Source organism: Sciurus carolinensis, chromosome 18 (assembly GCF_902686445.1).
Source record: "Sciurus carolinensis chromosome 18, mSciCar1.2, whole genome shotgun sequence".
NCBI classification, from domain to species: domain Eukaryota; kingdom Metazoa; phylum Chordata; class Mammalia; order Rodentia; family Sciuridae; genus Sciurus; species Sciurus carolinensis.
In genome coordinates this window covers 38882046-38905671 of record NC_062230.1, presented here as the reverse complement: position 1 = coordinate 38905671, position 23626 = coordinate 38882046, and the positions used below count along the sequence as shown (strand labels likewise).

Below are 23626 nucleotides of genomic sequence, written 5' to 3'. Positions count from 1 at the left end.
TATAATGAATAACTCAGCCAAATTCAAGATAGCTATTGCACAAACTGAATGTTTTACTGTTGGTGATTCCATTTTGTATTTTCTTGTAAACTCTAACTGTTGCCTGATATTTTGCAGAAGTACACCATAGATTAACTTGAAAAGCCATCACCTATAGGACAGATAATGTAGACCCCAATTAGATAAAAGGGGGTAAGTAACTGTAAAGTTATGGACATTGAAGTTAAAGCCCAGTACTCTTACTTTATGACTGGTGACTGGCTTGCTTGATGGTTAAGATCAAACTTAGAGATTGAGATTAAATACAGAGGTCAAGAAAAGTCCATATTTGGGTCTTGCCCTCAAAGTCAGCCTGAACCCAGGGAACAAGAGGACTTCTCTAAGGAGCTTTGCAACTCTGGGTGGGTCACACAACCTCATGATCAAGGAGATTGATGAGGCCACTAGAGAATGAAAAGCCACTCAGTGCACCTGCTGCAGAGGAGGGTCATGAAAAAAGAGAGACACCCCTAATGCTTCCAAGGGAAGCCACCTCATCAAGGAGACCCTGCCTAACCAATGGCACTAATGGAGCTAAGAAGCGACTCTTAAGTTCTCTATGAGTGACCCCTGTGAGAACTCAACTGACTCTTTAACAGACAGGAACAGGTCACTTTGACCAGCTTGATCTTAAACACCTAGCAAAACAGTTAAAACCAAAATATAGCCATTCTTGGGCATTTAAAAGAAATAATACTTAAATGTAACTTGAGATGTACACTTGTGTTAGCCCACTAGAATAAAGACTTAAGAGCTACAAAAGAGAGATTCTTAGGCAAATGTGCCTGATAAGTATCAAGAGAAACTGCCAGAGTCAGAAGTTTTAGTCAGTGTAAGGCCTACAGACACAGGTAGGCTTAATCTATGTTTGCTAGTATCTCTACTAAATGTTGTGTTTATATTCCTGATAACCTGGACAATGTTAAAGTTCCCAAATAAAGGTCTTGTCCTCTCCAGCCTTTGCTAGGCCTTCTCAGTTCTTCCTCCCCCTGGTGAGGAATTATTGACTTCTGTCATCTTTATGATATTCATTGGCATGTTCCAGATTCTGCAACATTTATATTGTATTTATCTCATTTCAGTACGCATGGCTTTTGTTCTTTTTTCATAGAAGCACCCATCCCCAGATGCCTTTACAACCTGCTCTTCCCAACCAGACTTCTACCATGGACCCCTCAATTAACCTGATTTCTAAAAAGGAAACTCCAAACTGCTTGCCCCATGCTGCCCCCTTCCAGCTCCAAGAAGCCAAATCAGTCATCATCCCCTTTCCCTACAGCAGTAAAGCAGTTCCTAAAATTAGAGGGGTGAATTAAGCCAGAATTGGGGACAAGCAGTTAGTGTATAAATAGGGGATAAATCAAATCAAGGAAATAAAGTCCATGAAAACATCTGCCTCTGGAAGTCTGGAAGTTGAAGACTGCCCCTGGGAGAATGGACTTTTTACATCTCGCCTGCACAACCAGCCCTAGTCACTTAGGTAGGAAGGAGAGATAAGGTGGGAAAGAACTGGAGAACAAAAGATTTTCTTATAAAAACAGAAACGGGGGGATGTAATACAAATCTGTGTTGCATCACAACCTAGCTTGTCAGTCTGAAATCTGCTCTCCCTGCCCTTTCCAGTGCAGCCATTTTCCCCACCTCCCAACCACTTGTCAGTCTGTGAACATCCTAGCTAGCTATTGGTTCATCAGTCAGCTTGCAAGTATCCTTCTCTGTTATTGGTCCCCTGTTAGCCCGGCAGAATTCAACTGCTTAAGGGTGGCTACCCCCGCCATCTTTTCTCTCTTGCTTTTCTCTTCCTCAACTTGCTTTCTTTCTCCTCCTCACTTTCCACTCTCTCTAGCATGCGCCTTTTCTCTTTCCTTTCTCTTTTCCTCTCATTTTCTCTCTTACCCTGCAGGGAGACACTCTGTTTGCTTAATAAACTCCCTTATGTGATTTCCCGTGTCCAGAGTGGTTTCCATGGGATTCCTTACAAGCGCTACCAAAAGTAAGTAAATCTGGAGGCAATAAAGGAAGGGTTCTTATGTGAGAGTGCCTAATAGTAATGACAAGATTTGCAAATTTGCCCTGAGATAATTTCAGTCTGATTTCATAGACCTACAAATCTTCCTAACCACCTATATCAATGAACTTGATCTGTTTTTCACTGATAAGATTATGAGTTACTGTCCTCATGTTTTTCAGAGACTGGCTGAAATACTAACTGTTTTGTGCTAATTATTTAAAAGAGAGTAATGCTTTCCTGTCTAGTTTATTTTGTCTTATCATGATCCTGCCCTATGTATGCCTTGACCAGTCACCTGCCACCTGCCTCTGTGGACCTCTGGACTGCTCTGAAGCTGAGTGCCCTTATCTGTCCATGCTGCACCTAATAGAGAACAAGGACTTTGGGGTACTTCCCCCAACTTTGCCCCCTTTCAGCAGGAAGTAGCTTGGAGACCTTATCACCCACTTTCCATAGAAATGGAAGCTTAAATTGACAGTGGGGAAATGTAACAGGTGTTCACATGATGCTTTGACTAGATCTCTTATTGCTTTGAAACTTACATGGTTTTCTCTTTTTCCCAACCTTTTCCATGACCTTCTCCCTGATTTTCTCCCTAACCTTCCCCTCCCTGATCTTTTTTCCCTGATCTTCTCCTTCCTGATCTTTCCTCCCTAATCTTATTCTCTCTGAATAACCTCTATAAATCACCCTGTTCCTCCTGATGGGCAGAATTACAGCCTTTGGGACAGGAGTCCCCTATGTTTCTCCTTTGCTAGCAAAGCAATAAACCATCTCTGCATTTTCTCAAAAGTAAAAAAGCATAAAGATGTTAATTGTGATTCCCATGGTAACCACTGACTAAAATATACAGTAAAAAATAATGAGGGACTCAAAATAGTACATTAGAAAAAATCAATTAAACACAAAAAGCCGTAAGTGAGGAATTAATTAATAATAACAAAAAATACAAGACATATAGAAAACAAATAACAAAAGTAATTCCTTCTGTATCAGTAATCACATTAAATGTAAATGAAGTAAATTCTTCAATTGAAAGGTAAATAATGGCAGAATGGATTTTATAAACAAAATTCAACCTCTGTTGTTGTATAAAAGAGATTGAATTGAGCCAGTGCAGTGGCACATGCATATAATCCCAGGGGTTTGGGAGGCTGAGGCAGGAGGATTGCAAGTTCAAAGCCAGCCTCAACAAAAGCAAGGCAGTAAGAAACTCAGTGAGAACCTGTCTCTAATAAAAATACGAAATAGGCTCTAGGGAGGAGGAGGCGAGAAGATGGCGGACGACCCCAGTGCTGCTGACAGGAACGTGGAGATCTGGAAGATCAAGAAGCTCATTAAGAGCTTGGAGGCGGCCCGCGGCAATGGCACCAGCATGATATCATTGATCATTCCTCCCAAAGACCAGTTTTCACAAGTGGCAAAAATGTTAGCAGATGAGTTTGGAACTGCATCTATCATTAAGTCACGAGTAAACCGCATTTCAGTCCTGGGAGCCATTACATCTGTACAACAAAGACTCAAACTTTATAACAAAGTACCTCCAAATGGTCTGGTTGTTTACTGTGGAACAATTGTAACAGAAGAAGGAAAGGAAAAGAAAGTCAACATTGATTTTGAACCTTTCAAACCAATTAATACATCATTGTATTTGTGTGACAACAAATTCCACACAGAGGCTCTTACAGCACTACTTTCAGATGACAGCAAATTTGGCTTCATTGTAATAGATGGCAGTGGTGCACTTTTTGGCACACTCCAAGGAAACACAAGAGAAGTCTTGCACAAATTCACTGTGGATCTCCCAAAGAAACATGGTAGAGGAGGTCAGTCAGCCTTGCGTTTTGCCCGTTTAAGAATGGAAAAACAACATAACTATGTTCGGAAAGTAGCAGAGACTGCTGTGCAGCTGTTTATTTCTGGGGACAAAGTGAATGTGGCTGGTCTCGTTTTAGCTGGATCAGCTGACTTTAAAACTGAACTAAGTCAATCTGATATGTTTGATCAGAGGTTGCAATCAAAAGTTTTAAAATTAGTTGATATATCCTATGGTGGTGAAAATGGATTCAACCAAGCTATTAAGTTATCTACTGAAGTCCTCTCCAACGTGAAATTCATTCAAGAGAAGAAATTAATAGGACGATACTTTGATGAAATTAGTCAGGACACGGGCAAGTACTGCTTTGGTGTTGAAGATACACTAAAGGCTTTGGAAATGGGCGCTGTAGAGATTCTAATAGTCTATGAAAATCTGGATATAATGAGATACGTTCTTCATTGCCAAGGCACAGAAGAGGAGAAAATTCTCTATTTAACTCCAGAACAAGAGAAGGATAAATCTCATTTCACAGACAAAGAGACAGGACAGCAACATGAGCTGATTGAGAGCATGCCCCTCTTGGAATGGTTTGCTAATAACTATAAAAAATTTGGAGCTACATTGGAAATTGTCACAGATAAGTCACAAGAAGGATCCCAATTTGTGAAAGGATTTGGTGGAATTGGAGGTATCTTGCGGTACTGAGTAGATTTCCAGGGAATGGAATACCAAGGAGGAGACGATGAATTTTTTGACCTTGATGACTACTAGGTAGTCGACATGGGTCCGGCAAAACGTGCCTCACCCTCCAGCATCCAACCCAAGGAGCATACCCGTGGTGGAATCCAAACAGATCCCTGCCTTACAATTGGAACACTTCCAGAACTTAATCCATGAGCATTGGATACTGAAAAGAAAACCGAAACAAAACCAGACCCAACCCTGTACATTGGTTTGTCATTGTGTCAGCGCAGCAGCCTACAACTAAGTTCCTAAATGCCACTTTGGACTAATTTAAAAAAGAATCCCAGTTTTTACTTTTACTCGATGGTGGAATTGGTTGCTCTTGTATTTTATGAAAAAAAAAATGATTTTTTTAACCTTCATACATAGAAGCAAAAATACTTTAACTGCTGTAAACCTTCAAAAGTTAATAGAAGTGAGATCATACTGGTTTGTTTCTTATTTTGATTGGAGAAAAATTAAATTGCTGCATTTCGCAGTGACCCATTTACATGGCATTCTCAGCTTAGACTGCATAAGAAGAAATACATGTGGTGAAATGTTGGAACCATTTCTTTCTTGGTCTCTGTTTAATGTTGAAAGGGTGAGCTAGTAGGAGGCAGTTTCAACCTCACTCCCTCACACCCACTCCCCAGACTGTCAGTTTCAAGGATGCAGTTTGCATTGTAAAGTCAAACTGACTCACGAAGCATTGAGGCCAGTGCACTGTTTACTTTCATCTCTTTGGCAGACGCATTTGTGCCCAGCGTTTGGGAGCCCTTTGTATCACTTGCTTTAACAAGGGTCCCCTTAGCCTACTAGAGATCAGTTTGGGATGGATATGATGGGGCTTCTGTGCTATTGCTGGGATTGGGAGAAATAAAACATACAATTTTAGTGGGAAAAAAAATACGAAATAGGGCTGGGGGATGTGGCTCAGTGGTTAAGTGCCCCTGAGTTCAATCTCTGGTAGACCCTCCCACCCCACTAAAAAAAGAGATTGAATTAAGATCTAAAGACCCAGGTTGAAAATGAAAGAATGGAAAAAAGATATTCCACACAAATAGCAACCAAAAGAGAGCTGGGGTGGCTATCCCAATATCAAACAAGATAGAACTTAAGTAAAAAAAAAATTATATGAGACAAAGAAGCACATTATGTATTTTGTTTATTGTAAACAAATGGGATACATTTTGATTCTCTGTACATGGAATAAAGGCATACCATTCGTGTAATCATAAATTTACACAGGGCAATGTTGTTTGATTCATTCTGCCATTTTTCCCCCTTCACCTCCACCCCACCCACCCCTCTTTTCCCTCTATACAGTCCTTCCTTCCTCCATTCTTGCCCCTCTCCCTAACCCTAACCCTAAACCTAACCCTAATGCTAACCCCTCCCACCCCCCCATTATATGTTATCATCTGCTTATCAGCGAGATCATTCATCCTTTGGTTTTTTGAGATTGGCTTACCTCACTTAGCATGATACTCTCCAATTTCATCCATTTGCCTGCAAATGCCATAATTTTATCACTCTTTATGACTGAGTAATATTCCATTGTATGTATATACCACAGTTTCTTTATACATTCATCAATTGAAGGACACCTAGGTTGGTTCCACAACCTGGCTATGGTGAATTGAGCAGCAGTGAACATTGATGTGGCTGTATCTCTGTAGTATGCTGATTTTAAGTCCTTTGGGTATAAACCGAGGAGTGGGATAGCTGGGTCAAATGGTGGTTCCATTCCAAGCTTTCTGAGGAATCTCCATACTGCTTTCCAGAGTGGTTGCACTAATTTGCAACCCTACCAGCAGTGTATGAGTGGACCTTTTTCCCCACATCCTCGCCAACACCTATTGTTGCTTGTGTTCTTGATAATCGCCATTCTAATTGGGGTGAGATGGAATATTAGGGTGGTTTTGATTTGCATTTCTCTTATTACTAGAGATGGTGAACATTTTTCCATATGTTTGTTGATTGCTTGTAGATCTTCTTCTGTGAAGTGTCTGTTCATTTCCTTAGCCCATTTGTTGATTGGATTATTTGTATTCTTGGTGTAGAGTTTTTTGAGTTCTTTATATATTCTGGAAATTAACGCTCTATCTGTAGTATGAGTGGCAAAGATATTCTCCCACTCTGTAGGCTCTCTCTTCACATTGCTGATAGTTTCCTTTGCTGAGAGAAAGCTTTTTAGTTTGAATCTATCCCAGTTGTTGATTCTTGCTTTTATTTCTTGTGCTATGGGCACATTATGTATTGATAAAAGTGTGCATTTGAGTCTAATATGTGCTGTTATGAGAGATCAGAATGAATGATTATTTTTAATTATTTATTTATTTTTTAACTTTTTACAGGCTGCATTTTGATTCATTGTACACAAATGGGGTACATCATTTCGTTTCTATGGTTTTACACAATGTAGATTCATACCATTAATGTAATCATACATGTACATAGGGTAATGATGTCTGTCTCATTCCACCATTTTCATACCCCCCTCTCATTTCCTTTTACATAATCCACAGTTTCTCCATTCTTCTCTCACTCCCCATGCCTCCCATCCCCATTATATAACTGTTATCCATTCTGAGTTTTCTGAGGATTCTCCACCCTGCTTTCCAGAGTGACTGCACCAATTTGCAACTCCACCAGCAATGTATGAGTGTGCCTTTTTCCCCACATCCATGCCAACATATATTATTGTTTATGTTCTTGATAATAGTCATTTTAATTAGAGTAAGACAAAGTAGGCCCGAATCGTCATCATGTTGGTTTAGGATCAGACTTCCTCAAAAAGACTCCCAAAGCACAAGAAGTCAAAGCAAGAATCAATAAATGGGGTGGACTCAAACTACAAAACTTTTTCTCAGCAAAGGATATAATCAATAATGTGAAGAGAGGGCCTACAGAATGGGAGAAAATCTTTTCCACACACCCTTGAGATAGAGCACTTATCTCCAAAATTTATAAAGAACTTACAAAACTTTACACCAAAACTACAAAGAACCCAATCAATAAATGGGCCAAGGAACTGGACAGATACTTTACAGAAGAAGACATACAGGTGATTAATAAATATATGAAAAACTGTTCAACATCTCTAGTAATTAGGGGAATGCAAATTAAAACAACTCTAAATTCCTTAGAAAACTTGGAATGGAACCACTATTTGACCTAGCTATTCCACTCCTAGGCCTATACCCAAAGGACTTAAAATCAGCATACTACAGAGATGCAGCCACATCAATGTTCATAGCTGCTCAATTCACAATAGCCAGATTGTGGAACCAACCTAGATGTCCTTCAACAGATGAATGGATAAGGAAACTGTGGTATATATACAATGGAATATTACTCAGCCATAAAGAATAATAAAATTATGGCATTTGCAGGCAAATGGATGAAATTGGAGAGTATCATGCTAAGTGAGATAAGCCAATCTCAAAAAACCAAAGGGTGAATGATCTTGCTGATAAGTGGATGATGATACATAATGGGGGTTGGGAGGGAGGCAAGAATGGAGGAAGGAGGGACTGTATAGAGAGAAAAGAGGGGTGGGAGGGGTGGGGGGAAGAAAAAATTAACAGAATGAATCAAACACCATTACCCTATGTAAATGTATGATTGCACAAATGGTACACCTCTACTTCATGTACAACCAGAGAAACAAATTGTACCCCATTTGTTTACGATAAAATAAATAAATAAAATATTTTCTTCCATTCAAAACAAAAACAAACAAAAACAACTCTGAGATTCCATCTTACTCCAATAATTTATTTTTTAATATTTTTTAGTTGTTGATGGACCTTTATTTTATTTATTTATATGTGGTGTTGAGAATCAAACCCAGTGCCTCACACGTGCTGGGCAAGTACTCTACCACTGAGCCACAACCCCAGCCCATGAATAATTTATAATAAACAGAAATTTATTGGTTCCTGATCTGAAGGTTGGAAAGTTTAAGACTGAGGGACCAGCATCTGGTCAGGGCCTTCTTGTCACATCATCCCATGGCAGAAGGAAGAAAGGCAAGAGACAGAGGAGAGGGAGAATGGAGAAAGGGAACAAGGGAGAGGGGAAGAAGAAGGAAGAAGGAGGAGGAGGGGAAGGAGGAGATCAGGAGGTTGAGGCAGGAGGATCACAAGTTTGAGTTCAATCTGAGCAACCTAGCAAAAATTAAGAGGGTCGGGAATGTAGTGCAGTGGTAGAGCATCCCCGGGTTCAGTCTCCAGTGCCACAAAAAAAAGGAGGACAGAAAAGAGAAGGGACAAAAGATAAAGAAGAGAATGAGAGAGTGCAAAAGGGGGCCAGACTTGTTTCATACAGAACGCACTCCTATGAAAACAGCTTGAATCCATTCATTACTTAAAAAAATTTTTAGTTGTAGATGGATATAATACCTTTATTTAATTTATTTATTTTTATGTGGTGCAAAAGGTTCAAAGGTTTCGAGGTTCAAACTCAGTGCCTCACATAGACTAGGCAAGCGCTGTACCATTGAGCCACAACCCCAGCCTGACATTCATTCTTTTTTTGGGACGGGTACCAGGGATTGAACTCAGGGCCACATCCCCAGTCCTATTTTGTATTTTATTTAGAGACAGGGTCTCAATGAGTTGCTTAGCACCTCACTTTTTCTGAGGCTGGCTTTGAACTCACAACCCTCCTGCCTCAGTCTCCCAAGTTGCTGGAATTACAGGTGAGCACCATTGTGCCCAGCCTTCCATTCATTCTTTTATTTTTATTGTAAACAAATGGGATACATGTTGTTTCTGTTTGTACATGGAGTAACAGCATACCATTTGCGTAATCATACATTTACACAGGGTAATGTTGTTTGATTCATTCTGTTATTTTTTCCCTTCCCCACCACCCCTCCCACCCCTCTTTTCCCTCTATACAGTCCCTCCTTCCTCCATTCTTGCCCCCCTACCACCCCCCATTATGTGTCATCATCCACTTATCAGTGAGATCATTCGTCTTTTGGATTTTTGAGATTGGCTTATCTCACTTAGCATGATATTCTCCAATTTCATCCATTTGCCTGCAAATGCGATAATTTTATTATTCTTTATAGCCGAGTAATATTCCATTGTATATATATACCACAGTTTCTTTATCCATTCATCAATTGAAGGACATCTAGGATGGTTCCATAGTCTGGCTATTGTGAATTGAGCAGCTATGAACATTGATGTGGCTGCATCTCTGTAGTATGCTGATTTTAAGTCCTTTGGGTATAAACCGAGGAGTGGGATAGCTGGGTCAAATGGTGGTTCCATTCCAAGCTTTCTGAGGAATCTCCATACTGCTTTCCAGAATGGTTGCACTAATTTGTAACCCCACCAGCAATGTATGAGTGTACCTTTTCCCCCACATCCTCACCAACACCTATTGTTGCTTGTGTTCTTGATAATCGCCATTCTAATTGGGGTGAGATGGAATCTTAGGGTAGTTCTTCCATTCATTCTTGAAGGAAGTATTCCTATGACCCAAACACCTCTCTTTAGGCCTTACCTACCAAGTATACTGCATTGGGGAAGAAGTCTCCCACAAATGAACTTTGGGGGACATAGTCAAACCATAGTAGGATCAGTTAAAGTCGTAACAATTAAAAACATACACATCTAATGACACAACCAGAAAATGTGAGGCAAAAACTGACTCAAAAAATTTCTTTTTTTCATAATTTTATAGTTGCATTATAGTTGTACATATGATGGAATTTATGTTACATATTTTACATGCACACAATATAATAATATAATTTAGCCAATATCATTCCCTAGTATACCCCCTTTCCTCCCTCTTTTGATTTTCATGATGTTCCCCCAACATCTTTCTTTTACTTTTTCCTTTCTAACTCCACATATAAGAGAAAACATATGCCCTTGATCTTCTGAGTTTGGCTTATTTCACTTAACATAATGTTCTCATGTTCCATCATTTTCCTGCTGCCAACAATCTCATTCTTCTTTATGGCTGAATAAAACTTCATTGTGTATACACCACATTTTCTTTATCCATTCATCCACTGACAGACACCAAGTTTGGTTCCATAGTTTAACTATTGTGAATTGTGCTGCTATAAACATGGGTGTGCATGTATCACTGTGGTATGACTAATTCTTTAGGATAAGTACTGAGGAGAGGTGTAGTTGGGCCATAGGGTGGTTACATGCCTAGTCTTTTGAGGAACCTCCATACTGGTTTCCATAGTGGTTGTACAAATTTACAGTCCCACCAACAGTGTAAAAATGTTCCTTTTTCTCTATGTCCTCTCCAGCATTTATTATTCTTTGTATTTTTTTTCTTTTTTCTTTTTTTTTATTGTAAACAAATGGGATACATGTTGTTTCTCTGTTTGTACATGGTGTAAAGGCATACCATTTGTGTAATCATAAATTTACATAGGGGAATGTTGTTTGATTCACTCTGTTATTTTTTCCCTTCCCCCCACCCCTCCCACCCCTCTTTTCCCTCTATACAGTCCTTCCTCCATTCTTGCCCTCCTCCCTAACCCTAACTCTAACCCTAACACTAACCCCTCCCACCCCCCATTATGTGTCATCATCCACTTATTAGCGATATCATTCATCCTTTGGTTTTTTGAGATTGGCTTATCTCACTTAGCATGATATTCTCCAATTTCATCCATTTGCCTGCAAATGCCATAATTTTATCATTCTTTATGGCTGAGTAATATTCCATTGTATATATATACCACAGTTTCTTTATCCATTCATCTAGGTTGGTTCCACAATCTGTCTATTGTGAACTGAGCAGCTATGAACATTGATGTGGCTGTATCTCTGTAGTATGCTGATTTTAAGTCCTTTGGGTATAGGCCAAGGAATGGGATAGCTGGGTCAAATGGTGATTCCATTCCAAGTTTTCTAAGGAATCTCCACACTGCTTTCCAGAGTGGCTGCACTAATTTGCAGCTCCACTAGCAATGTATGAGTGTACCTTTCTCCCCACATCCTCGCCAACACCTGTTGTTGCTTGTATTCTTGATAATCGCCATTCTAATTGGGGTGAGATGGAATATTAGGGTGGTTTTGATTTGCATTTCTCTTATTACTAGAGATGTTGAACATTTTTCCATATGTTTGTTGATTGCTTGTAGATCTTCTGTGAAGTGTCTATTCATTTCCTTAGCCCATTTGTCGATTGGATTATTTGCATTCTTGGTGTAGAGTTTTTTGAGTTCTTTATAGATTCTGGAGATTAGTGCTCTATCTGAAGTATGAGTGGCAAAGATTTTCTCCCAATCTGTAGGCTCTTTCTTCGCATTGCTGAGAGAAAGCTTTTTGTTTGAATCTATCCCAGTTATTGATTCTTGCTTTTATTTCTTGTGCTATGGGAGTCCTGTTGAGGAAGTCTGGTCCTAAGCTGACATGTTGAAGCTCTGGACCTACTTTTTCTTCTATAAGATGCAAGGTCTCTGGTCTGATTCCAAGGTCCTTAATCCATTTTGAGTTTAGTTTCATGCATGGTGAGAGATATGGGTTTAGTTTCATTCTGTTGCATATGGATTTCCAATTCTCCCAGCACCATTTGTTAAAGAGGCTATCTTTTCTCCATTGCATATTTTTGGCCCCTTTGTCTAGTATGAGAAAATTGTATTTATTTGGGTTTGTGTCCGTGTCCTCTATTCTGTACCATTGATCCACCTTTCTATTTTGGTACCAATACCATGCCGTTACTATTGCTTTGTAGTAGAGTTGAAGATCTGGTATTGTGATACCCCCTGCTTCACTCTTTCTGCCAAGGATTGCTTTAGCTATTCTGGGTTTTTTATTCTTCCAGATGAATTTCATAATTGCTTGCTCTATTTCTGTAAGGTACATCATTGGGATTATTCTTTGTATTCTTGATGGCTGCCACTCTAACTGGAATGAGGTGGAATCTCAGTGTAGTTTTGATTTGCATTTCCCTAATTGGTAAAGATTTTGGAAATTTTTCATATGTTGTGGCCATATGTATTTCTTCTTTTGAGAAGTGTCTGTTTAGTGCATTTGCCCATTTTCTAATTGGGTTATTTGTTATTTGGTGTTATGTTTTTTCAGTTCTTCATATATTCTGGATATTAATCCTTTGTCAGAAGGATAGGTAGCACAGATTCTGTGGGCTCTGTCTTCACATTATCATTTCCTTTGCAGTTCAGAAACTTTTAATTTGATACCATCCCATTTATTAATTCTTAGTATTATTTCTTGTACTTTAGCAGAAAAACTGACAATATTGAAGAGAGAAAAAGTTCTACAATAATAGTTGGAAACCCCACTTTTAGTAATAAAACATTCAGACAGAAGATCAACAAGCATACAGAGTTTTTGAACAGCAATAAAATCCAACTAGAAAAATACACATTTTTTCTTAAGGATGAGCCATATGTTAAGCCACAAAACAAGACTCAGTGAATTTTAGTAAATTGTATTCTGACCACAGTGGAATGAAATTAGAAATAAATAACATAAGTAAATCCAGATAGTTACAAATAATGGAAATTAAATAACACACTTTTAAATGACCAATGAGTGAAAGAAGAAATATAAGAAAATGAATATACATGAGTGAAAAGAAAAACACACTATTCCAAATTTTATTTGATGTATAAAAAGCAGTGCTCAGAGAGAATTCTATAGCCTTAAATGTTACAGAAATAAAAGGGATTATAAGAGCCAGGCAAAGTAGCATGTACCTGTAGTCCCAGGTACTTGGGAGACTGATGCAAGAGGATTGCTTGAGCCTAGGAGTTAGAGACCAGCCTGAACAACATAGCAAGACCTAGTCTCAAAAAAAAAAATGCCAGATGCAGCAGTGCATACCTAATCTCAACAACTCAGGATGCTGAAGCAAGCAAGTTAGAAGCCAGCCTCAGGAAACTAGCCAGCTCCTAAGCAACTTGGTGAGAACCTGTCTCAAATAAAAAACTAAAAAGGGCTTGGCCTGCAGCTCAGTGGTAAAGTGCCCTTGGGTTCAATCCCCAGTGCCCCGCCTCAAAAAAGATAATAAGACAGTACTATGAACAACTGCACATCAATAAATTGGTAACTAGATGAAAAGCAAAAATTCTTAGAAAAAAATACCAAAACTGAAGAAAAAATAGAAAAATCTGAACATATTTGTCACAAGAAAAATGTAAAAAGCCTTCCAATAAAGCCTAAGACCCATTGACTTTACTGGTGAATTCTACAAAACATTTTAAAAGAATACCAAAACTTCTCCAATCTTTCAAAAAATCAAAGAAGACAGAAACACTTTCTAACTCAATCTACAAGGCCAGCATTACTCTGATAATAAAGACAAAGTCATCACAAGAAAACAAAACTACCCCCTAAAGGCCAATATCCCCTTTACTATAGATGCAAAAATCCTCAAAAAAACACTATCAAACTTAATCCAGAAGTTTATTAAAGTGATTATGCATCATGACAAATAGAATTTACCTCAGCAAAGAAATAATGGTTCATTATATGAAAATCAATCTGTACAGTATAACATATTGATCGAACAAAAGAACCAAACCACATGATCAACTTAATGTATGTATAAAACCCTTTTGACAAAATCCAGCACCTTTCCATGATTAAAAAAAAATATTCAGTAGACTGAAAATAGAAAGAAATCTCAACATTGTAAAGAACACTTATGAAAAATGCACAGCTAACACCATACTTCATAATGAAAGACTGAAAGCTTTTTCCCCAATATCGAGAACAAAACTAGAAGATGGCTTTTATCATTTCAAGTCAACATTTTACTGAAAGTTTAGCCAGAGCAGTTAGGTAATAAAAAGAAACAAAAATCAACCAAAAGGAAGGTACAAAACCTTCTCTATTTACAGAGGAAATGAACTTAAATATAAAAAATTCCAAGAATTCACAAAAACTCAACTATTAGAGTAATAACTGAATTCAGCAAAGTTGCCTGTTGCGCAATCAATATACTAAAACCAGCCATTTTTTTATTTAAAAAAAATTTTTTTTGCAGCGCTGGGGATTTAAACCCAGGGACTTGTGCTTGCAAGAAAGGCACTCTACCAACTGAGCTATATCCCCAACACTATTTTTTAATTTTTTAAATTTATCTTTTGATTTTTTACAGACTGCATTTTGATTCATTGTACACAAATATACCAGCAATGAGCAATACAAAGAGGAAATTAAGAAATAATTTCACTTACAATATCAAAAAATAATAAGAGATTTGGGAATAAATTCAAGAAGGTGTAATAATTGTACGCTGACAACTATAAAACATTACTGGAAGAAATTGAAGACCAAAATAAATAGAATGGCATCTTATGTTCATGAATTGAAAGATTCAATATTGTAAAGATGGCAGTACTCTCTAGAACAATCTAAAGATACAGCATAACCCCTATCAAAATCCTAATAGTTTCTTTTGTAGAAATGGAAAAGCTAATCATGACGTTGATGTGGAATTGCAAGTGACTCACAAATATATTATCCCCTTGCTTGTTATCTTTCTTTCCAGACTCCTCTTTGCACACAAAGGTATGTATTTGCACACAATTATTCCTCAAAAAATGAGATCACACATGGCACATTGTTCTGTAGCTTTCACCTCTTCACCATAGGCCCAGGACATTCTTGTATGTTAGAATCTGCAGATCCAGCCCATAGCGGAATATATATATGTGAATCTTTTTTTTTTTTATGAATGAAGCAGGACTTCATTGTGCAACACAGAGGAAGCATGATTTGCCGCCTGCCCCAGACATAAATTGTTATGACTCAGGTACTGGCCAGCAATGCCCCTTGTGAACCCCATGCAGGGTTCTAAAGACAAACCAGAGCCTGAAAAGTCTGAGCTCTCTTCCCATAAACACACCCATATCGTTATTTACAGAATTCACTTTTATACTGGTATCAAAAAAATACTAAAAGTTTATCACTAAACTAACTTTTTAATATTTTTTCACTCTTAAATTTCATTGGCAAATATCTTCACTGTCCTGACAACTTCTGCTTCTTATTTTCTTGGTGCATCCTGTGTCCTCATCCTTCTGTAGGTTTTGTGCACATCTCCTGGCACCTGGAATGACTCTGCTCAGATTCACTCTCCAGTCTAGGCTGCATGCCCGGCCTTCTGGACCTCACACACCTGAAGTCTGAACTTGTGGTTGCTCCTTTCTCTTGCTGCTTCCTCATGGGGATTGCCAAGTTTTTTCCCCTCACTTCCTCCTGTGTGAGGTTGGGAAATCTGATTCTGTCTTCCAGATCTCAAGCACATTCTCTTTTCCCTGACTTTGCCCCTAGATGCAGGTTTCTCATCTACATCATCAGGGTTCTGTAGCTCCATCCCTGAGAGGTTTTCATGGGCTTCTTCTCCTACATGTGTGAATCTTTGCTACAGTACTGTCTGTAGTAACTAGAAATTAAAGGCAAGCTGTATGTTTTCCCCTAATGGGATAGATAAATAAAATATAATAGGTGTATATTTACCTTTATAAACACCGAATGCATACATAACAACATAGATGTCTTAAAACAAAGTGAAAAATTATGAAAAGGGCATTAAAAGGAAAGAAATAGAAAGAACTATGGCACAGTACACTGAAGTAAATTTTAAAATTTGCCTGCACAAATCAGTATTTTATATTTTATAAGGATACCATATATATCCAAATACTAATATGCTAATTACATTAAGTAGGTACCTATTGGAGTGCACAGAAGATTACGACCGGGATTGGGAATAAAGTAGGAAAATTACATAAAAATGTTTAAATAAGAGAAGTCTTGCAGGAACCAATGACAACAATGTGTGCAGGATCCCACAGAAGTGCCATGATTTGCTGAATTTCCTCAGCTGGTGGACATGGAGCTTCTCCAGTCTCTCCTCCGTATGGATTTGGAGTCAAAACAGACCCACTATTAGAGGTTCTGCCAGGTGCTATCCTTTTGCCTTTGGACAAGTTAGTTAACACCTCTCAACCTTAGTTCCTCTCTTGTAAAACAGGAAGAATAGCATCTACCTGAATGGTGGTCGTGATCATGTTTGTGAACCGCTGAGTGCAGTGTCTGGCATGCAGCACAAGCCGCCAGGTAGTGCTTGCCATCACGGGAGATGGCCCATCGGAAGGAGAGGCCCACTGGGCAAGGGTCAGGCCAATCTTGTAGATGCTTATGGTCCAGTTTTTGTTTGTTTGTTCTGTGCTGGGGATTGAACCCAGGGTCTCCCACATCTAGAGTCTACCACTGAGCTACATCCTCAGGTCAGTATCCATTTCTTGAATGAATGAGGTTTCTAAGTCAGCTATGTAGGGGATTACTCATTTTCTGTAATATATAATGACCTACCAGATTGCTAGCTACCTCCTATGCATTTATTTAGAAGTAGTTGTAAATTTGCTTTTTATACAGAACAGTATGATAGCATCTAAGGTTCCTGCCCCTATTTATGGATTCTGTTAGGACCAGAGATAAATGCTTTCCTTTCTCTGCCCTCACCACCCCCCAATGAACTAAAATTCAAAGAAATATCTCACAGATGAAGAGTCAAAACAGTCTCTTCCTTTGTACGGGACAGCCGGCTCCTGCCTGGTGCGAAGAGCCATCTCTGGGCCACACATGCTTAACACCAGTCAGGTCACGTGGTCACTTCATGTTTGGTCTACTTCTGTGCATGCGGGGTAATAGACTTGACCCCTCTGCTGTGTAAAGTGTTTCAAGAATTAAGTTAGCAAACATGAAAGCAGGCAAAAAGGATAAAATTATATAAACAGAAATTATTTAATGAATGCAACTATCCTTACTTCTAGTTCAATTAGTGCTCTGTGTTCAGGCAGGGAGTCCAAGTAGAAGACAAAGTGGGTTCTTCAGGGACACCACTCGTGTCCTGGCCACAAGGGCCCTTTGTGCTAAGTGCTGGTGGGGGTGAGAAGGCTGACATCCCCCTTGGGCCTTGCTGCATCAGCCTGAGAGCCAGGCCTTTGGTTGGCAGACCCAGGTTGCTCCCAGGGTCAGGACCAGCAACAGGTTAAAAACCAGCTGCTCGGCACGGGAGGGCAGTGCCCACAACACCTGCTTCCCAGCCCTACGCTTGCCCTCTCATTCTACCAAGTACTGGGCAGAGGAACAATGGGGGAGTCCTGAAGCCAAAGGTAAGTTCCATAAACACTTCTAGGCTTTATTATTGAAGAATAGAAAGAATAAAAGAGAGAGGCAAAGGGAGAAATACAGGGAAAGGAAAGAGAAAGGGGAGTGTTAAAGGCCTTTCAAAGGTTCTGCTTTGTGTTCTTCCTTTAGGAGCAAGGCAGGGCCACGTGATATTAGAATTCCAAGCTCGAATAGACTCATGACCCTCGACATCAGCAAAGAGGCCAAATTGGAAGAAAAAATTTTCAACAAGCAAAAGGAAGTTTTATATCAATAGTGTTAAGAACCCCTTAACAAAAGTCATTTGTAAGATGATCCAGGAGACAAGATGGGTATTTCTTTATCTGATTTTAAAACCCCACTAGCCTGGCACAGTGGTGCATACCTGTAATCCCAGCAACTCTGGAGGCAAAGGCAGGAGGTCACAAGTTTGAGGCCAGCCTCAGCAATTTAGCAAGACCCTGTCTCAAAATGAAAAGTAAAAAGGGCTGGGGATGTGGCTCATGATATGCCCCTGGGTTCAATCTGCAACACCAAAAGAAAATGAAACCCAAAAAAAATCCTTTTGTATGCACAGCCCTGCCTAGGAACAGTATCCTCACGCAAATAAATGATCTTAAGAGAGTGCAGTGCCTACAGGCAAGCCAATTCCCAAGCAGAAAGAATTTACCATTACGTTACCAAGTCAAAATCTCACAAAGTTGTGTAGCACCTTCTGCTTTTAACTTTTTTTTTTCATTTGTTTCCAGTAAGCGCTGGTGTTTAAATCATATCAGAACACTGAAAACATTACCTGGAAGGAAAAACCCCTTCCTTTAACCACTTCAAGAAGCCTCATATTTTGGCCTTTTTTTCCCCCCATAGGACCTATTTCCTCCCATTTCCTCTTCTCTCAAAATCTTCATTCTCAATATTCTTTTCTGAATATTGGCCAAATCAGGTCTCACTGAGTCATTGTTGCTAAAGCACACTACACAGCAGAACGTACTGGATGCTCTGTTTTCTCTTCGCAACACCCATTGCAAATTGTCTACAGCTTACAGACAAATGTACCCTGAAACCTATTCCTGGAAAACCAGAGTTTATCCAGACCTTTGCATTCTGAGTTTGTGATATTGCATGCTTGCATTTATTTGATATGCCATGGTGCATTTAGTCCTTTCTACTTTGTAAGATCTCGTACTCCGTAGTGCTGCCACCTGGACTGGCCCATGGTCCCTTCAGCCAGGGTTCTTTTTCTGAGAATCAGAAGACATGTTTTAATGGAGCATGGCTGTCTTTCCTGATGCAAATAAAACTTAGAGTCCCCACAGCTTTGATTCCCTTAATTTCCCCAAATAATTGTTTCTTATATTTTAATGTTTTTAAACTGCATTGCTTCTTGGGAAGAGTCATTTCCACATGTTTACTATGATTTGTGAACTTTTTTTCACTTGTTGGGCTTCAATTGTTGACCTCTTTTAGGATTCAAATGCCCCCATCTCTCATTCTCATTCAGAGAATTCCTGTTCTCTTTGCCTAGTACCTTAAGTCTTTCTGGTTGAAGTGGTTTTGATTGTTCCTAACTCAGATTTTATCCTTCTAGACAAAGTCTGTGTTTTATTTTGTCATTCATGCCTGCCTTGCTGCCACATAACATAGTAACATATTTTGAAAGTCATATCTCCAGTTCTCACCAATTGGAGAAAATATTAACTCAGACTTTATATTCAAGACAGGCACAAACTAAGCTACTGGAGATACCACCATCAACCATCCCACAAGTAAATTAAATATTTACAAACAAAATGTACCTGCAAACTTCCCCACTAGTACCAGAAATTCAGGATTAGGTTGGTTGGTTGGTTGGATTTTGATTTTCAGTGATTCTGATTGTCTTTTTTGTCAGGCTAACATTAAAAGAAGGTTTGAATTCTGAGGACATGCACACACATACAGGGGTGCTGACTGCCCTGGAGCAACCTCTGGAACAACAGAGTCAGGCCCACATGGTTGATTTGCTGTGGTTAATCCACAAGTGGGAAATTGGGAGTGCAACATTTAGGGGAGAAATGGGTGGGCAACTGATCAAAGCAGGAAATTACAAAATCCAGGGTTCTCTTGAAGAAGCAGATCTTGGTTGCTTCTCTCAACATCCCAAACTTCCAAACTAGATGTGCAGACAGGTAGAGGTCAGAGCCACCTGTGTGTCAGGAGAGTGATTCCTAAAGATCCTCCACCCTGGGCTTCCGTGCCCAACTGCACTGTCAATTGCCGGTGCTTGAAGGATGGAGGGTTCAGTGTCGCCTGGTTGGACTCTTCCCAAAATGCCAATGCTTCCAGGTTAATTGGACACTCCCAGATTACTAGAGAGAACCAGGAAATTTCACGGGAAAGAAAAGACCCTGAGCAGTCAGTAGGGTTGGTGAATATAAGCTTGAAGTCACGGTCGTGTTTGCTCAAGCTCACGCCAGGAACCCAACTGGTCTGACGCTTCCTCTAGAACTTGTGGAGCAGCTTCTCCACCCTAGTAACAGCCTTTCCTTTTCCATTTTGGTGTGTTTATTCCTGAGTTACAAACTGCGAGACCCAGAGCAGGGACTGAAAGGAACTGGCACTGCTGAAGAGCCGCGGAGCACAAGCCTGCAGACGGAACAACTTGGGAGGATGGGCAGCAGTGCCTGTTTTCCTCTACAGGGATCGAGGGGCTGAGCACTTCCACCAGCAGCGATTAGTAAGACAGGCATCAGCAGAAACTTCAGAACAGAAAGACAAGTTGATTATAAGGTTGGTAAGTTAGTCCCTGGCTCTCTTGGTCCTAGATGAAAAGAATAAGCAATTCCCTCTTCCTGAGGTATTAAAGAGGGGTAATAGGGAGGGTTGGAATACCCTCTGTCATCCTCATTATCCCTGACTCTGGGGAGCACTCCACTCCTGACCTAAAAACAGACACTGAAAGGGAATTTCCTGCCAGGAACAGTGGCACATGCCTGTAATCCCAGCGGCTCAAGAAGCTGAGGCAGGAGGATCAAGAGTTTAAAGCCAGCCTCAGTAACTTAGCAAGGCACTTAGCAACTCAGTGAAACCCTGTCTCTAAATAAAATAGAAAAAAGGGTTGGGGATGTGGTTCAGTAGTTAAGTGCCCCTGGGTCCCCTGGGTTCAATCCCCAATACCAAAAAAAAAAAAAAAAAAAGGAATTTCCTTCCTCAATGCCAGTTGATTCTAGCATCAGGATCTCTAATATTTTTGTTGCATGTTGACAAAAAGGACAATTCTTGGGGTCTTTAGCAAAAAGGTATGGTTAAGTGGTCCCTGCCTGGTATAACAGAAGTAGCTAATTGCAACTGCACATGGGCTTTAAGTAGCATCTCTTGTCTTTGGACTATAGTGCAGAAAAATAAACAGCATTCCTTCCCAGTTGTCAGTATCCAAAGGATCCCAAAACTATTTGTTTTCTTTTCAGATTAATCTGTTAGTCAAAAGAAGAGGAAGGACCTTGGTTTTTGATCTTCAGGAAAGCCTATATCCTGTCCAAGGAAAGAGATGGTAATTGGTCCATTGTTAACAAGAGCGTGTTTGTGAGACATTAAGAAGTACTTCATGGTTTACAGGTGGGCACAGCCGTCATGCATGGCAAAAGGTCAGGAATTTCCTCTGACACATTCTGGTTTCCCTTATTAATTATGGATATGTATTGGTAATTTAACTCCTTTGTGGGTTATCCCTGTTTATATCTTCAACCTGTTCCACTTAAACTTATGTGAAGTTTGTTCTACATTTGCCTCCTTTAACTCGTACATTCGTGTCTTCTGTATTTGGTGAATGTTGCCAGTCTTTTCATGATTTTATAGATTCATCATGTTTTTCCTCCAAATTCATCTTTCTAGATCAGGATTTTTTTTAAGTTTTTAAAAATTTAATTTAAATAAATTTATTTGTGAGAGAAAACATCTGAACATCAGGTACAGTCTGATCCACAATGATCTAACAGGATGTTATAACTCATTCTGGAGTACTCTTATACACTTTGTAGGGAAAATTCCATGTGGAGCATCAGCTGAACACTTATTAAAATTCATAAAGCTATCTAGGCTGAGCATAATATAATACACCATGATACGGTAATAAAATACAATATCATATACGCACTGCTTTGTGAGTTACAAACTATAGTATAAACAATTTAGGCCCCTTTTTAAAAAATGAAAAAATATTTCTATTACAGCCTTATTTCAAGCATTTTCAGTTAGGTACAGCTTTACATATTTTCACTTCAACAGACAGCAAAAGAATGCCTTCTTAAGGAACTGCAGGCAAAATGTGTGACTTGTTTCAGTATTTGCACTCTGAAGTATACTATGACACATGTGAGTTCAGATAAGAGAATGGAACTGTGTTGTGGCAAAATCCTGGCTGATGATCAAGACGTGGATAGTTTTCACATTTGGTTAAAAAATTTACACTGGGGAAAAAACAAGTGAGGGTACAAAGAACCAACATCACTCCTTCCAATGAAGCAGTCCAATGCCAGAGAGTGGGCTTTCCGTTTTGACTTCAAAGTGTGTGGTCTCCTAGCTGAATTCCTTCCAGTCCAAGGCGCTGCCTGCGGCTGAGAGGCAGCACTTAAAGACGAAGCGAGCAGGGAGGAGCGCGGTCACTGACAGGCAAGCTCCGAGAGGCCCAGGCCCACTCAGCGTGCGGCGGCCAGCGCTTCGGCACGGGAGAGAACACACTGCAGCATACGCGTGGAGCTCCGGGGCCGGGGGACCGTTCTTGACATGGGATCCTGGTTGTAGTTTACAATATCTGCCTTCACCACCCTCTGTGGCTGTTCTATTTCTGCTTTGTTTAATTTTATCCCAAGGATTTCAGCAGCAACTTTCTGGAAGCATAGGAAGACAGGGTCTCCTGTCTTGGCTGAGACAAAGTGGCTACTAAAACCATTTTCCTGGCAAAATCGTAAATGTTTCTCAGGTTTTACTGTTCGCATATGCTCCAAATCAATTTTATTGCCCACTAAAGCAACCAGAGGCTGAGTTTCTGACTCTTCACTCACCTTCTTCACCACAGTATACCAATCTTCTAAATTCTCAAAGCTTTGATAATTTGTAATATCATATACCAAGAGGATTCCCTGTGCTCCATAGATATATATATCCAACATCTTTCCTCCTATCATCTGCCCTCCTATACCCCAAACTTGAAGAGTAACATTCAAGTTTCCTGGCCGTGTTATCCTTCTCAAAAAGAAATCCAGTCCTATAGTTTGCTTGTACTGTTCCCAAAAGTTTCTTGAGCAAAACACGTAGCTTAGGAGGTCTTCCCGGAGGTGCCGTCCCCCAGCACGACGATTTTCAGTTGCGGGTCCTGGCTCTCCTCCTCGGAGTCCGACGTGGTGTCCGGAGAACCTGGTCCACCCCCGAGGTGGAGGGAGGAAGGGAAGCAGGAGGCCTCTGGGGGCCGGGGAGAGGAGAAAGGGAGGTGATGAAGGGCGACCCCGCCCCGGAGTCTCCACAGGCGCAGGAGGAATCCAGGGAGACTCACTCTCCGGGTGCCATCTTGCCAGCCTTAGATCAGGATTTTTCACCTGAGATGAGAGGGATATCCAAGAGAGGAAAGGAAATCTATCAGACACTTCTGGGGATCTTTTCCAAATTCAGTGCATCTGCTTCCCCTTCCCAGAGCCTATCAAAACTTGGCTGGGGAAATTTTTATTCTGAGGATCTCGACATGTAACAGTTTCCTCTGATGTGTCCTGACCACCGCTCTGAACTGAAGAGCCCTAACCTTGTTCTGTCCTCATGTCTGGGCCAGCTCATTTTGACTTTCAGATGTGACTGACAGTTATTGAGGACTTTAATCTCAATTGAGGATTTTAGTCTGCAATCATAGACGTTGGGTTGGCATGTAAC

The 23626-nt window shown here is 40.0% G+C and overlaps 1 protein-coding gene and 1 pseudogene across 1 annotated transcript; one reads left to right on the top strand and one right to left on the bottom strand.

Annotated features, from left to right (window-relative positions):
- The first annotated feature begins 3325 nt into the window (after positions 1-3325).
- On the top strand, positions 3326-5500 carry LOC124970419 (eukaryotic peptide chain release factor subunit 1-like). Its single transcript, XM_047533757.1, has one exon. The coding sequence runs from the start codon at positions 3327-3329 to the stop codon at positions 4572-4574; it is 1248 nt and encodes a 415-aa protein (XP_047389713.1). The 5' UTR covers position 3326; the 3' UTR covers positions 4575-5500.
- A 16227-nt stretch (positions 5501-21727) lies between these two features.
- On the bottom strand, positions 21728-23517 carry LOC124969958 (ras-related protein Rab-28-like; annotated as a pseudogene).
- Between the last annotated feature and the right edge of the window lie 109 nt (positions 23518-23626).